We start from the raw sequence: 16,052 nt of genomic DNA, 5'->3' as shown, positions 1-16,052 counted from the left end.
CTCGACTGAGCCGAATCGGCTCTTTTATAACCCCCCACCCCGCTAGCCAGTTAACACCACCAACTCCGTGGAGTGCTCGTCGCGCTAAGATTGGCTCGCTTTGCGTGAGCGATTAACCGGACCCAATTTGGTGCTTCGGCCACCGAGTTTACTGCTTCATCGAGCTGTGCTCCACCACCGACTGCTCCCTCCACCCCTCTGAGCCCGAGTGAACCTTCTCCTGACTCAGCGTTGCCGCACACACGGCTGCTGATGATCAGCAGCAACAAGGTCGATGCCGTATTATCGACACTGTTTACTACCATTGCCAGCTGTGTCGGTATTCTTTGACGCATCAGCTGTGGGACAGCGTTCAACTAATCCCGTGACGCAGAGCAGCCCCGTGTTTATCATCTCAGCGCTTCCCGTTCGGACACAGAGTGAATGATCTCAGATAGGGTGTCAATATATAAATAATCATCGCTGTCAACCCATACGATTTACCCGTGTTCTTGTACAGGGAAATTGAGTTTCCATGTCCATACGGCCGTACAGCCGTTTCAATTCGGGCAGCAAGTTTTTTGTCAATTAGTTTTTCTCCCTTGTGATGGGTCTGTAGGATGAACGTTGAGATTTATAAGGGCACGGGGTGACCAATACGGTCTGAATTGGTCTGTAATAAGGGGTTGACAGGTATGAATAATTAACACTGCATTTATCTACGTGCTGTGAAGGACCATTGCCCCGAAACGTCGCCCATTATATTCTCTTTCTTTTGAGGGCCGCAGTCTTATCGACGACCGGTGTAGTAGTTGTTTTGTTTGTTCATTATAATCGACGCTCACGACGTCACTGGGAGCACGCGCGCACGCACCACGTGCCAAGGCTCACAAGGGCTATCTCCAACCACAACTCAACGCGTTCGTCAACAGACACCGCGGACATATATAATAGGCGACGTTTCGGGCATATAGCCCAAAAAAGGTTAAACAACGTTCATGAGTGCAGTCAGCGAGGTTTTGGCCTCAGCCCAATTCACTGCCGACTTGGTAAGAATACAAATACAACCCCGAGCGAGTGGAGATTGTAGTTAAAGAGTCGTAGACTTTATTTCATTTACGCAGCAAGAACAGAACGACGACCCGACGAGGTGTGGAGCCCAGCCCAGGCCGGGTCGACAGTGGCAGGAACATCGCAATGGCAGTGGGTCGGTTCGTTACAGAGTCGGTTCTTAAGAAAGTCCACTCGTTGGAGATTCGTCTCGTGAGAGAGTCGGGGGTGGGCTCGGGGATAGGGGGGGGGGGCTCGGGGTTGGGGGGGGGGGGCTCGCGCGTCCATTCGAATCGGCACCGCCGCCGCCTTTACGCGTTCAACATTGTACTCAATGGAACAAATCGAGAGTGACCGGTGGAATGGAACGCGCGCGCGTGCACAACTCGCGCGCGGGATGAGCCCGCCCTCGTTTAGAGTTGAAGGCCACAAAGTTCCGCGCGCGCGACCGACCCCGTGGCCCAACCGCAGGCCCGACCCACCACGGTCGACGTTGGCTCGGAAACAGAATCTGGAGAAATCCGATGAGCTGTGAAGCTCTTTGTTTGTCACAGTATCTCCAGTAAGGGGACGCGTCAGAAAGTTGGAGCAATAAACGAAGAGCGGCACACGCAACGCCACCAGAGACCGCCGCGGATAAATCTATTCCGCTTCGGGGGGGAGGTGGGAGGCAGAACGATGAAGCGACACGAACTGTTTGAATAGATTCCTGTTTGAAGTCTCCCATTCAAACGAGCCGCCCGTTCGGCGCCTCGAGACCTTTGTTCACGTGGTTTGAGCGCCATAATTAGGGAATGAACGTTGTTTGTTGTTATATTTCTCAAGAACGGAAAATTACCTTATGAGCTCCGTCTTGCAGAGCCATCTCCGAACACAATCACGTCCAGGGGCAGAGTTTCTTACTCAATCCTTCCCCGGTCGCTCGGAGCCCACCGGCGGTGTCGGTGGCATGCCACCAGCACTCACCACGGCTCATACCGAGCGGAGCTATACTGGATGTGGTAGGCCGAAATAATAATACAAATTCTGGGTCACCCAGGCTACTTGGTTTGCTGCCTCCGAGGTTATAACAACAACAGAAACGGAGCACACGTCATGGGAAGAGGAATATCCCACGAGATCGGGGAGAGCCTGGGGGCTGCATTCCGGTTCTTATTCTGAACGCAACTAAAACAGGGACGTTTAATGTCGCAGAGAAGACGGAGTCCGGGTTTCCCATGACAGCAGTGGCAGCCTCCCCAACTCGAAAACAATCCTGGGCCACACGAGCACCGGTGGCCACCCGATCGACCGATCCGGGCCAGACCGCAGCGGCAGTCAATCGGCGATTATTGCTGTGGCGGAAACGTGGTGTTTGATGTCGGGTTGGGACGTCGATTCACCTCACAGCTCCACCACGCGCGTGCGCGCGCGCACGCACAGGCAGAGCAGCGACAGATATCCAGCAATGAGGACGACGCAGACAGCTGCGGTGATTGTCGGCACCACTCCCGACTTGGCCGCGTCACCCCCCGCGTGTACGGAGAGCGCCGCTCCACGGGACCGCTTGTCACGGTACACTGTGGAGCGATGGATGAACGAAGTGAGGCCGCGTGTTCATGACGAAGCTGATCTGAGACTGATACAAAGCAGGGCCCCGGCGAGCACGACGGCCTCCACAGGGGAGCGAGGAGGTCTCCCCCGGGCCTGCTGCTGCGCCAGTTCAACCACATGACCCTCCATCCACTCAACCACGTGACCCTCCAGCCACTCAAACCACGTGACCCTCCAGCCACTCAACCACGCGTCCCTCCAGCCACTCAACCACGCGTCCCTCCAGCCACTCAACCACGCGACCCTCCAGCCACTCAACCACGTGACCCTCCAGCTACTCAACCACGTGACCCTCCAGCCACTCAACCACGTGACCCTCCAGCCCCGACACTGCCACAGCCGTGCGGCGGCAAAGGTCGCAGCGACGACTGACGACGAGGTGATGGCACTTAATGAAGACTCATACTTAGCTCCGACTGATTGATGACAACGCTGTTGATGATGACTGATTAATGATGATGACAACAAAATGATGATGACGAGCAGAGCGAGGACGGTGACGACCGTGTCGATATTCATCCAGTGGAGCCTCACCGAGGCCCCAAGGCCCCCCCCTGGAGGGCGATAACACTTGGGAGGTCTGCACAGACGGGTTCGTGAGCCCAATTGAGGAGCACGCGTCCACCGCCGTGCTCTGCCCGACTCCACCGCCCGACGATGCCCAGGGCAGCGGCGGTCAGACGAGGGAACGGAAGAGGAAGGAAATGGAAGCGCCGAGCGACAGGCCGAGCGACAGGAAGAAGGCCATGATGGCACCGGCCGTCTCGGCATTGTGGCCAGACACCTTCCTGCATCCACACACACACACAAAGGCAAAGATCCGTCACAGAGCCACAACAAACTGTTGAGGGCAAGGGCTGTTCGCGAGCTGCACCGTTGAAGGCCGGCACTGTGACACACGAGGAGATGGGTGATGTCGCCGCACGGTGACGTTGCTGGGTGACGCTGCTGGGCGATGTCGTGGTGATGATTACGATGTCACTACGTGATGGTGATGGTGGCGGGCGGGCGGTGGTGGTGATGCAGCCGCACGGCGATGATGTTGCTGTCGCGATGTGATGCCGCCGCACGCGCGCGCACTTGGGCCCGTAGCACATGGCGAGCGTGGCGAGGTATCCGTTGCTGAAGGCGAAGAGGAGTATGAGGACGATGAAGACGGCGTCGTGCGGGAAGAGCACCGGCAGTGCGGCGGCGCCGCGAGGGTGAACGTTGCACATCATGAAGAGCGGCACAAAGGCGGCGCGCGCGCACACGAGCAGCAGCAGCAGCCACAGGCTCCCGATGCGCGGCTACGCGGGGGGACACGGGGAGGACAAGAGGAGGAGCACACGGGGGGGGGGGGGACACGGGGGGGGGGACACAGGGGGGGGGGGACACGGGGTGGGGACACGGGTGGGGACACGGGGGGGGGACACGGGGGGGGCGACACGGGGGAGGAGGGTAATGAGGACATCATCGTGATCATCGCCGTCATCATTGAGAGTCGTCGTTGGTTACTCTTTCGGTGTACAGTAAATCAGAGGAGGAATGTTGAAAAGCAAGGACAATTTTGATAAATTGTCAAAAAAAATGTCCTCTCCTCCACATCCTCAACTCGATCTCCTCCAGTTTGCTGAAGAGTCGAGTCAATCGGGTCATTTCTCCCACGTGGCAGCTTCATTAGATTGGCTCCATCGGGTGGAGGAGGGCACCGCTGCCAATTGGCATCATAGTGGCGCTACCATCTCACCCAAAAGTAACTCGCTATGTAGCACGACATTGGTTGTGAGAGCATTCGCATAAAACCATCACCGTTTACATCATCGGAAAAACCAGCATCACTGTCGCCGTTGTCGCGAGTGGGCAGCTTCCTCGCCGCTCGTTGCGCGAGGTGTTTGAGGTTCGAGTCTGGCGGCCGCCCCGGTTAATTCTGCGGTTTGTGTTAACCGTAGAAAATACCAACCGCTCCACAGCGGATGTTAACGATCCCGCGGGAGCTGCTCAATGTGCCCCGCGTTGTCCTCCGTCGTTGTCATCGTCATAAACTGGTCATGTCGACAGTAAAGACCTTCATAGGCACACTGTGCGGTGTGCAGTAAACATCAGTCCTAGGATACAAAGGAGGCGGCCGGGCGTGGTGCTGGCTACCAACCCTTTCATGTGCCGAGCCGGGCTTCATAGGTGCTGCTGCTGCTCGCTAACATAACTTGCGCCCACAGCCCACGTGGGCTACACGAGTGACCTTTGTTTCTGTGCATGTGCGTACGCGCGCGACTCACAAACATCACCAATCCAGCGAAGCTTCGTCCCGCCCAGTCGAGGAGGTTGAAGAGCAGGAAGCACGAGATGGGGATGAAGAGGATTTCTGGAGAGAGACACGGGGAGGAGACACGGGGAGAAACGTGTGAACACACAGGGACACGTCAACACGGGAAAGACACGGGGACCACACGATGAGACACGAGGGAGACACGATGGGGATGTGGTGAGCTGAAGGACACATGGGCGGTCGGGAGTGGGTGTGAATTTTACCAGAATGGTGAAGTATGGCGCTCACCCCATCGGCTCCCCGGGGTGGCGCTGGTGCTGACAACGTCGGCGGTGATGGCGGGGTACACGCCGAGCGTGATGGTGAAGGTGAGGCACACGCACAGCGCCGGCATCCAGATCTGCGTACACCTCCCCCCGTCAGCCACGCAGCTTCCCCGGGAACTTCCGCTACCGCCCCGCGGGGCAAAAACGGACGCTCGACGATTAACCTGTGCCCAGTGGTACGAAGGCAGCACCCTCCACGCAGTGCGTCTTGAGGCTCATTGAGGCTTTCCTGAGCAATAGATATGCGACTCCCCAGTCAACATTAGCCCAACGTTGGCATGTGGTTGGAACCGTTGGCTCAATGTTGGTCCGACGTTGACCGACGTTGGCATGTGACTGGAACAGTGGGACCAACATTGACCTCGGCTATCGAAGAGTCAACCAAGCTCGCCCCACGCACGACACCCTCTTACCATCATCGTCACACGTGGTGGAGGGGGATGTGGCGATGAAGATGACGCTGGTGGCAGTGGTGTAGTAATGGCATTATCAGCTCAGTGGGTGCTGCAAACGGTCAGGTGGGTTCCCAATATTTGACTTTTCTCGCACGGTCGCACCTCGGCTTTTATATATCTCGGCTCCTCTTGCCCTAATCGCATCATTACGCTCACGGTCTCGAACACTTGACGCTGTAGGGGGCGCTCCGTCTTCGAAAACACGTTCCTTCAGAGTGGGCAGGTAGGGACTTGGTTCATCCAATCCGGGAGCGTACATGTTTGAGAGGGGCGCACCTCTGGTTGGCTGCTGGCTCGCGGTCACGTGACACACTTCAACCAATCCGAGAGCGTGCATGTTTGGGAGGGGCTATGCACGACAGACAGAAAAATAATCCCTGGTGGGCAGTGTGGGACTGTTGTTCCTACCTGTAAATGCAGCCACTACAGCTCCTAGGAACCTCTTTGCAATATAATTGACGTGTATCTAATCAGAGGTGTGGACTCGAGTCATGTGACTTGGACTCGAGTCAGACTCGAGTCATGAATTTGATGACTTGCGACTCGACTTGGACTTGCATAACAATGACTTTGTCCCACCTATGAGATGTGGACTCGAGTCATGTGACTTGGACTCGAGTCAGACTCGAGTCATGAATTTGATGACTTGCGACTCGACTTGGACTTGCATAACAATGACTTTGTCCCACCTCTGTATCTAATGACACAAATATCCCAGACAAGGAGATCTATGTCCGATGTTCTTTTACTCAAGTTACCATCATTTAAATAAAATTACGTTTCGTTACTTTACATTACATTTCTTTATGGTAAAATAAACCTACCGCTTCCAATACTAAACTAAACTGTTTTCAAGGGTGCCCCAATTCGTAGCGTTGGCCACCAAGGGAGGGAGCAAGGCGCCCCCTGCCCCCATGCTCGTTACGCTACGGGATGGTGGTGATGGTGGTGATGGAGATGGTGGCTCACACCTGTTTTAAGATTGAGAGCACAGAGTCTGGTTCCATGATCTTGGGTTCGGGTTTTGCATCCAACTCCAACTCGGGGCCCTCCCCGTCCGGCTGCTTATTACCCTCTGCACAGGTCGGGGTAGGAGAGGTTTAGGGTTAGGGGTCAATGCTGAGGTTATAGTAGGAATGGGGTCAAGGTTATGGTAAGGGGTTCATTTACTGTAGGGCTTGGGGTAAGATTAGGGTCAGTGTAGGGCTATCGGTTTCAGAGAGGAGTAAACTAAACTAGAATATTTATTTTACCAGTTAAGACCCACTGAGCTATGTAGCTATTTTGCAGAAGCCACCTGGCTATCACAAATGATAGCTCAACGAAGTGGCTTATCACCGTGTGGAAATGTATAGCAGCCAAATACTCTAAATGCAAGTTGATTCTTAACGTGGAGGGGAAAGCTGGAGGGTGGCTGCAAGGTTATGATTAGGTTATTGGTCAAAGTGGTGTCGAGGTTAGGGTTACGGGTTGGGGTTAGGTTGTCATATCGGGCTATAGTCGTTAGTAGGGCGAGGGTTTTGGTGAGAACTCACTAGGTGAGTGAGCGAGGCTGCGACTCACCAGGTACGCTGTACCCTTCTGGCTCCTCCGCCTCGTGGCCTCGACCCCTCTTCGAAAAGTAAAACGTTGCAAACTTCTACAGCAACGAGATCATCAGCAACGATAACAACATTGAGGAGGAAGATGAGGTGGCGATGATGATGATGATTGCAGAGACAATGATAACGGTCGGAGTGGTGGAGACGACAGTGCTGATAATGATGATGACGGTGACGATGATGAAGAAGGTTGTGGTATTTAATTATGGTAGAAAAAGTTCTGATGGTGGTGGTGAGGTCAACGTACGAGTTGGGACATGGCGAGGTAGGCGATGATGGTGATGAAGATGGTGACGCACGCCGTGATGAAGTAGCCAAAGGCGCTGTGGCTGTGGTCGTTCCCTTCTGCACACAGCACGGAGACAAAGCAGCCTGACCACTGCACCCTGACCCCCGTACATTGACCCCAGCACCCTGACCCCTGTACCCTGACCCCGACACTCTGACCCATCATAGTGAATGACACATCTCCATTGTCGCTGTGGTCAACACGCGGGGGTGAGCATGTGCAGGCGAGAGTGCGTGGGAGATTGCATGGGCGAGCGTGTGTGGGTGAGTGTGGGGGTGAGTGTGTGTGGGCGAGCACGTGCGGGTGAGTGTGTGTGGGTGAGTGTGTGTTGGTGAGCGTGTGTTGGTGAGTGTGTGTGGGTGAGCGCGTGTTGGTGAGTGTGTGCGGGCGAGCGCGTGTGGGTGAGTGTGTGTGGGTGAGTGTGTGTTGGTGGGTGAGTGTGTGTGGGCGAGCCGCACGCAACAGAGAGAAGATCATCGCCACGGCGGCGAAGATCCCGGCCATGCCCTGGCCGCTCATGACAGGTACCGCGTAGTTCAGTGGCAGCAGCCCCACCAGGCCGAAGATGCTGCCTTGCAGCACCGCAACAAAAGCTGCGATGGCGACACGCCAACACCACCATCACCATTAACAACATCATCATCGCCAACATCATCATCACCATCAACAATACCATCATCACTACCACCATCAACATCATCATCAACAACACTATCGTTACTCTCATCACCGTCATCGTCGGCTGAGGAGGTGGGCAGTCAGTTAGCAATTGGCCAGAGAAGAGAGCAGGACAGCTTCAGAGCGCCTCTTTGAGTTGAGAATAAGTATCGATATGAGAGTTCATCGCCGACGACTGTAGTCTGAGGTTGCACACTCGAAATGAAGGACGTGGGCAGGTGCTCCAAATCGAGGGCAAACACATTTATTGTGGCAATCTGTAAGATGCAACAGCACGTGGTGTCACACACAGCAATTCTTCAACCGAGTCGCCATTAACCACGTGACTGGTGTGCAAGTGCGGTTATTCAATAACCCTGCCAGCCACCTACAGGCCCAACTCAGTCATCACATGCTGCTGTACACACATGCATTGATGCACTGCACAGCACATCAGGACTTTCACAGAACCACACTTTACTCCCTTGCTGCACAAGGAAATAATTAAACGAGTGATCCATTCCTAATGTGCCACACTGATTTCTACTGCTAGAGTATTACAACTGTATTCTCACGCACTGTTTACTCAGTAGAATAGTTCAACCCCTGCGAGGCCTTCCTCTTTGCTGCCCGTCCGCACCTCCGATTAGCCACGGTTGGCTACATACGGTGCGAAAGAAGTTCAACCTACGTACATACGGATACATCGCGCCGTCCACAGGGGTCCGCGTGGGGGACTCACAGTTGATTAGGAATGCGGTCACCATGATGATGGCGAAGAAGGTGGAGGGCTGGTGGCTGAGCGCGTGCACGTGCACCAGCACCGTGGTGAGCACGAAGAAGATGAGGATGGCCACCAGGCTGCCCAGCATGCGCACGCGCTCGGAGATCCTGCAGCAGCAGCAGGATCAGCGTCAGCAGCAACACCGCCAACATCGGTAAACACCATGTGGGTGGACTCACGGGCGAACGCCGTCATCGCGCAGGTGAACGCACAGGCGGAACGACGCGTGGCGCGGGTGAGGGCGTGCGCAGGTCAACGCACAGGTTAACGGAGCGTGGCGCGGGTGAGCACGTGCAACACGTGTGTTACGAGATGGATCTGGTCACAGCTATCACGGAGCGGACAAGGGGCTTTTTTGAGTTTCAAGGTGCCGCCGGTGGGGAGGCAGTGGCCCGGACTGGTTTGACTCGTCCACAGCTGCCGGGCGTTGCTTGGCACCGCGAGAGCTTTACGGGACCCGCGTGCTCCTTCAATGGAGGAGGAAGAGGAGCAGCGAAAACTTACGCAGACCTCGCGACATTGGCGTTTAGCTGCTGGATCACATCGCTGCTGCTGCTACCATGATGCACAAGGCTAGAGCTGGGAGGGCAAGGAAATTGCTTCGTGGGGCAAATGATCGACTGCTGCTGCTGTTACTGCGTTGGCAGTGTGGCAAAATCACAGTTAACAAACTATACACTCGACACATTGTGTCAAGCACACCACCGCGTGTGGCCTTAAAATAAAATCTATACTAGACGAAGGTTCGGGAAATACTTTACCCCCCCCCCCACCCCAGGTATGTGCTATGGGGAGGACAATTGCCCGAATCATCGTCTGTTATAAATGTTTTTCTTTATAGACAACAGTGTTATTGTCGAGTTTTCTTTAATACATAATGGGGGGTGGGTTGGCAATACTGCCCGCACCCTCCCCTCACCCATAGCCCCTCCCTCCCCCCTCGCGCGGCCCCCACCGCCGGTGGAGCACGGAGTTGAGGCACGTGAAGATCAGCATGGGCAGCATGGAGCACAGCGTGAGGACGCTGTTGAAGTTGCGCTCCAGGGAGCTGTCCGCGGGGTGGTGCTCCCCCACCTCGCTCGCGTTCCCCTGGAGCCCCGGCTGTCCCGAGGCGTTTGAACTCACGTGTCGCTGGGCCAGACGACTCTTGAAATACTAGGGATGGGTGGGGGGGTATGGGGAGGGAGGGGTGGGGGGTATGGGGAGGGAGGGGTGGGGGGTATGGGGAGGGAGGGGTGGGGGGTATGGGGAGGGAGGGGTGCGGGAGTAAGAGGGAAAGGCGAGGTCATGGCCGGGCAGCCGACCGCACGAACACTATGCAGAAGCAGATGATCCGTAGCCTTCCCATATCTGATGTCTAACCACATAAAAAAATACCGTTTGCACGGCTAGCAACTTGCCTCGCTCGCTCACGCCAACTTTGCTGCGTGGATCGCATGAGCGAAGGACTTACGGGCCAAGACGCCGAGCAGCCGGCAACAAGCAGCACTATTAAGATTGTACTCGATAAGGGAGTGGAGCGACACGTTTCTTGGATTGTGCGATGTTACTATTGAAAGGGCTTGGGGGGGGGGAGGGGGATGAGACGATGGGATGGGATTCTTGTAAGAGTGTCTGTGCGGTGATCACTCCAGACGTTATCACCATCGTCATCATGACGAGGCGGTTTGTTGTCGATTACAAGGCCTCCTCTACTTACGAATATTCGACTTACAAACTTTCAGAGATACGAACAAACTTGTCCATATGTCCAGTTGCCTGTTCGGACCGAGAGTCGTAAGGTTAACCGCCGCGCAATAGATGGCGGTGGTGGCATCTACATCTGCAGAACGTGAAGAACCAGTGACATCTACATTTGCAGAACATGAAGAACCAGTGGAATCTACAGAACATAAGAACCAGTGACATCTACATCTGCAGAGCATGAAGAACCAGTGACATTTACATCTGCAGAACGTGAAGAACCAGTGGCATCTACATCTAAAGAACGTGAAGAACCAGTGGCATCTACATCTAAAGAACGTGAAGAACCAGTGGCATCTACATCTGCAGAACGTGAAGAACCAGTGGCATCTACATCTAAAGAACGTGAAGAACCAGTGGCATCTACATCTACGGGAGATTATACAACTTTTAAAACCATTCCCCGTGTTTTAGTGTACATTCCGTACAGCATGTTTTGCAATCGACAGGAGTAAAGTTGGAATTACAAACATATCGACTTACGAACAGACCTTTGGAACCTAACTTGTTCATAAGCAGAGGAGTCCCTGTATAGCCATCATCCCCGCACCCGCACCCCACCCCGAGTCCCGTCCTCACCTCCTCGGCTGTGATGAAGAAGCTCCAGGGAAGGAGCGTGCCCAGACCCAGGAGGAAGAAGATGATCCACACCGCTTTAAACCTGCACACAAGTGTTTCACGTGCCCAGGTGTTCATGCGTACAGGTGTTTATGTGCACGGGTGATCATGTGTTCATGAGTTTGGGTGTGCCTGTCCATGAGTTTAGGTGTTCATAGTTTCGGATGTTCATGCGTATAGGCCGTTGATTCAACGCAACCTACTTGCTGTACACCTCTCCGATGTGTTTTCCGGGTTGTACCGCGTGTTGCTTTGGCATGATGTCCGACATCTCGCTCCGCGCGCTGGGAGAAGCTCCCAATAGGCGGTACAACCCTGTCAGCACGTGATCCGCGCCTATGTGTGTGAGGCCCCTCACCTGTCCCGCGGGCCATCGCACACCGCCGTGCCCCCACCTTCCGTCTCCGCCGGGGCCACCTTGCCGGTTCCGATCACCGCCGTGGTGACTCTTGGGGCGAGACTGGTGGTCGACGAGATTCAATGGGTGCAGGAGCATCATCAGCAGCAGCAGCAGTTGCAGCAGCAGCTACATCTTTCAGCAGCATCATCATCAGCAGCAACAGTTGCATCAGCAGCTACATCGTCAACAGCAGCATCATCAACAACAACAGCATCCTCAACAACAGCAACATTATCAACAGCAGCATCATCAACAACAACAGCATCAACAACAACAGCAGCATCCTCAACAACAGCAACATCATCAACAGCAGCATCCTCAACAACAGCAACATCATCAACAGCAGCATCCTCAACAACAGCAACATCATCAACAGCAGCATCCTCAACAACAGCAACATCATCAACAGCAGCATCCTCAACAACAGCAACATCATCAACAGCAGCATCCTCAACAACAGCAACATCATCAACAGCAGCATCCTCAACAACAGCAACATCATCAACAGCAGCATCCTCAACAACAGCAACATCATCAACAGCAGCATCCTCAACAACAGCAACATCATCAACAGCAGCATCCTCAACAACAGCAACATCATCAACAGCAGCATCCTCAACAACAGCAACATCATCAACAGCAGCATCCTCAACAACAGCAACATCATCAACAGCAGCATCATCAACAACAGCAGTAACATTATCAACAGCAGCATCCTCAACAACAGCAACATCATCAACAGCAGCATCCTCAACAACAGCAACATCATCAACAGCAGCATCCTCAACAACAGCAACATCATCAACAGCAGCATCCTCAACAACAGCAACATCATCAACAGCAGCATCCTCAACAACAGCAACATCATCAACAGCAGCATCATCAACAACAGCAGTAACATTATCAACAGCAGCATTAACAACAGCAGCATCAACAACAACAACAGCAGCAGCAGTAACATTATCATCATCAACAACAGCAGCAGCAGTAACATTATCATCATCATCAACAACAACAGCAGCAGCATCATTATCAACAGCATCATCGTGATGGACCCGGCCTCATCCCTGACTGGATCCCTCTGTCTCCAGCACCGTCGCCCAAGTCGTCCCCCGGCTCGCGAGTAGCGCCTGTGCGGCCGTCTTTGTGTCCCCCAAATGCTCATGGGTTGTGTTGTTGTTGTTTACACACCGCACCAGGTACTTATTGAAGGCCAAGTCGATGTTGGGGAGACCCAGGACATAAGTAAAGATATTCGCTGTCGCCAATGAACGGGAATCGAACTCGGGTCGCCGGGTTCGCAGCACAGCGCGCTAACCACTTTGCCACCGCTCCTTCGACACACACCGACACACACCGACACACACACCGACACACACACACACAACGACACACACACACCGACACACACACACAACGACACACACACACAACGACCCACCCCAGCCACCCTAAACCGATTTGCGAGTCCCTCCCGCATCACCTCAGCCTAATCTTAGTTCTCGCACGTTTACTGCCGTGTTTACACTCAGAGAGCGGCGTTTATATGACAACAACAGGGCCCCTGTCACGAGGGGATGTCTTTGTAAAGGGGTCATGACCCAACGAACACTAAAGAATTACCACCGTGAGAGCAGTGACGGAGTGCGATGGGTGACCGCAACACGGCGTAGGTGAAAGGCCTTCATCCAGCAGTGAATAGACCATGGCTACTGATAATGATGGAGATGATGCTGCTGACGGTGATGATGATGCTGATGATATTGATGGTGATGCTGCTGATGGTTTTGAAGGTGATGGTGATGATGGTGACACTGCTGCTGACAGTGATGATGATGCTCATGCTATTGATGGTGATGCTGTTGATGGCGATGATGATGATGGTGCTGATGAAACGGCCCGGGGAAATTCGCAGCAGCGTGCGAGGTGGTGACGGAGCGAGACCCTGAGCCGAACCTTGACCAGAGACCCTGACCCTCACACCGACCCTTAGCCTAACCCTGACCCTCGCAGGGACCCTGGCCTTGACCCTAAATGACCCTGGCCTTGACCCACAACGCTGATCCTCATTGCTCATCTTCATTCTGATTGAGGGAGAGGAGAAGGGGGGGGGGAGAGTGGTGGACGCAGACGGACGAAGCGGAGAGAGAGGAATGAGAGAGAGGGGGGAGGAAGAGGAACAGCGAGGGGAGACAAGCGAGGGACGAGGGGGGGGGGGGAGAAAGAGGGGGAGGGGGACAGGAGAAGGAGTGGGAAGGTAGAGGAGAGTGGAGAGAGGGGGGTGAGAAGTTGTGAGGTGGGGGGTGGCGGTGTAGGGGGACTTATGTTGGCACATTGCAAAATAAATCAAAACAAAGGTGCGGGGGGGTTCATAGGTCCGCAGATCTACCGCAGTTACGCAACACGCTCTGTGTGCAATGATCCACGCGGGGACCCTTTCTGTCGTTTGCTAAACAGGGGGTCACTTTCTCCCGGCTCTGTTCACCGCGCCGCTGCCGCCTTCGCGAGACGAAGAATCGGAAACCTCGCGGAGAGGTGCGGCGACCCCCCCCCCTTCCTGTTCGAGAGAACGGCCCGTGGAAGCGGCTATCGCGGAGCTGCCACTGGGAAGCCCTTCGTGTGATCTCTGTAGAGGCCCACCGAAATTAGGTTTCGGTTTCGGCGCCGAAAGTTGTCAAATGGCCTCTTTCGCATACTTTCGGTTTCGGTGGATAGTCAATTTTTAACTTTCGGTTTCGGCCGAAAGTAAATTTTTTACTTTCTATTTCGGCCAAAAGTAATTTTTTTACTTTCGGTTTACTTTCGGTTTCGGCCGAAAAGTCAATTTTTTACTTTCGGTTTCGGCCGAAAGTCAATTTTTAACTTTCGGTTTCGGCCGAAAAGTCAATTTTTAACTTTCGGTTTCGGCCGAAAAGTTAATTTTTAACTTTCGGTTTCGGCCAAAAGTAAAATTTTTACTTTCGGTTTACTTTCTGTTTCGGCCGAAAAGTCAATTTTTAACTTTCGGTTTCGGCCGAAAAGTTAATTTTTAACTTTCGGTTTCGGCCAAAAGTAAAATTTTTACTTTCGGTTTACTTTCGGTTTCGGCCGAAAAGTTAATTTTTAACTTTCGGTTTCGGCCAAAAGTAAAATTTTTACTTTCGGTTTACTTTCGGTTTCGGCCGAAAGTCCATTTTTAACTTTCGGTTTCGGCCGAAAAGTCAATTTTTAACTTTCGGTTTCGGCCGAAACCAGAAATTCAGTTTCAGTCGGCCTCTAGACCTCTGTTCCACCAACTACACGACAGCACTTCCTCAACCTTCCCTGGAACTTGAGGGCCATCAATGCCTGTCGCGTGACAGCCACGCCGATATTTCAGAACACTCAAAGCTGGATTTGGTCAAATGAAGAGTGGAACCCCAATTGAATGTGATCGTCGTTTTTTTTGTTTGCGCAGGCATTGGTGATCGGGCCGAAACCATCAATTCGGTCCCCTTTAGAACCTGGCTTAATTCACAGGCATTGGATTAAACCTGGATTTTAACCCAGGGTCTGAGCGGTGATCGGTTCGGAGCTCTAACCTCTGAGCCACCCGGGATCATCTTCACGTGGTGCTACGGTCTGGAGCTGCCTCGCGGATTCCCACAGCTCAACGCGAGGACGGTCCTCCCGGGAGAGAGAGAGAGAGGCGTGCGCAGTCAGATTCGCTCCCTCGCTTTTGGAAAACCTAATTGAATTTATTCGCGCACCAGACTCACCAATTAAATTCCACTTCCCAGCTACTGCCCCCCGCCCCCTCCATCTCCCCTGACCTCACACGCCCTGACACACGCCTGGCGCGAGTGTGGTCACGAGACGAGACGTCTTCCGATCGGAACTCTGCAGCAAGCAGTGCATCTTCCCCGCGTCTGAGAACGGGTCCTTGGCAGATGATGTCACAGAGCCTCCCCGGGGGTGGGGCAGGGGGGGGGCTTCCTCCCGCCCCCCCCGCCCCCCCCGCCCCCCCACCGCGCTGTAAAGGCGCACGTCCCGAATTCGTTCAACCGGAATGTCACGGATTAAATGAATCCGTTTACACCGGGCATAGGATTTGATCTTTCATCGTTGCACGGTGCCGGCTCAGAGCATTCGATTCACGAGCCACTCGCCCCAACCTCGCTCGAGACATTTATGGAGGGCGGGGGGGGCACCTCCGAAGGCTGGAAGATGGGGGCCGGGCTCCGTGCCGGGTTCATCACGAGAGATGCTCCCAAAATAACCCCCATCACCTGTGTGCCCCCCCCCCCCCCCCACGGCGATGAGTCTACGTAGTAATAATACAATATTAACG

General features: G+C 54.1%; 1 protein-coding gene across 1 annotated transcript; it reads right to left on the bottom strand.

Annotated features, from left to right (window-relative positions):
• Window positions 1–3,220: 3,220 nt before the first annotated feature.
• Window positions 3,221–15,064, bottom strand: LOC144941616 (equilibrative nucleoside transporter 1-like). Its single transcript, XM_078867937.1, has 12 exons — window positions 15,042–15,064; window positions 11,702–11,803; window positions 11,305–11,386; window positions 9,938–10,137; window positions 8,941–9,089; window positions 8,000–8,134; window positions 7,496–7,597; window positions 6,623–6,726; window positions 5,159–5,270; window positions 4,890–4,966; window positions 3,703–3,911; window positions 3,221–3,410 (listed from the first exon to the last, which is right to left on the bottom strand). Exons 1-12 carry the CDS (start codon window positions 15,062–15,064, stop codon window positions 3,299–3,301), a joined length of 1,407 nt encoding a protein of 468 aa, XP_078724063.1. The 3' UTR covers window positions 3,221–3,298.
• Between the last annotated feature and the right edge of the window lie 988 nt (window positions 15,065–16,052).

The sequence above is a fragment of the Lampetra fluviatilis genome, chromosome 25 (assembly GCF_964198595.1).
Source record: "Lampetra fluviatilis chromosome 25, kcLamFluv1.1, whole genome shotgun sequence".
NCBI classification, from domain to species: domain Eukaryota; kingdom Metazoa; phylum Chordata; class Hyperoartia; order Petromyzontiformes; family Petromyzontidae; genus Lampetra; species Lampetra fluviatilis.
This window is presented reverse-complemented; position numbering and strand designations above follow the sequence as displayed.

Excerpts from the sequence above, each read along its gene's own strand:
- LOC144941616 (XM_078867937.1), bottom strand. The coding sequence starts at position 15,064 with ATGGCCCTCAAGTTCCAGGGAAG. Across the intron at positions 10,138-11,304 it reads TCTTCATCACAGCCGAGGAG|TATTTCAAGAGTCGTCTGGC; the intron begins GTGAGGACGGGA and ends ACCCATCCCTAG. Across the intron at positions 9,090-9,937 it reads AACTCCGTGCTCCACCGGCG|GATCTCCGAGCGCGTGCGCA; the intron begins GTGGGGGCCGCG and ends CTGCTGCTGCAG.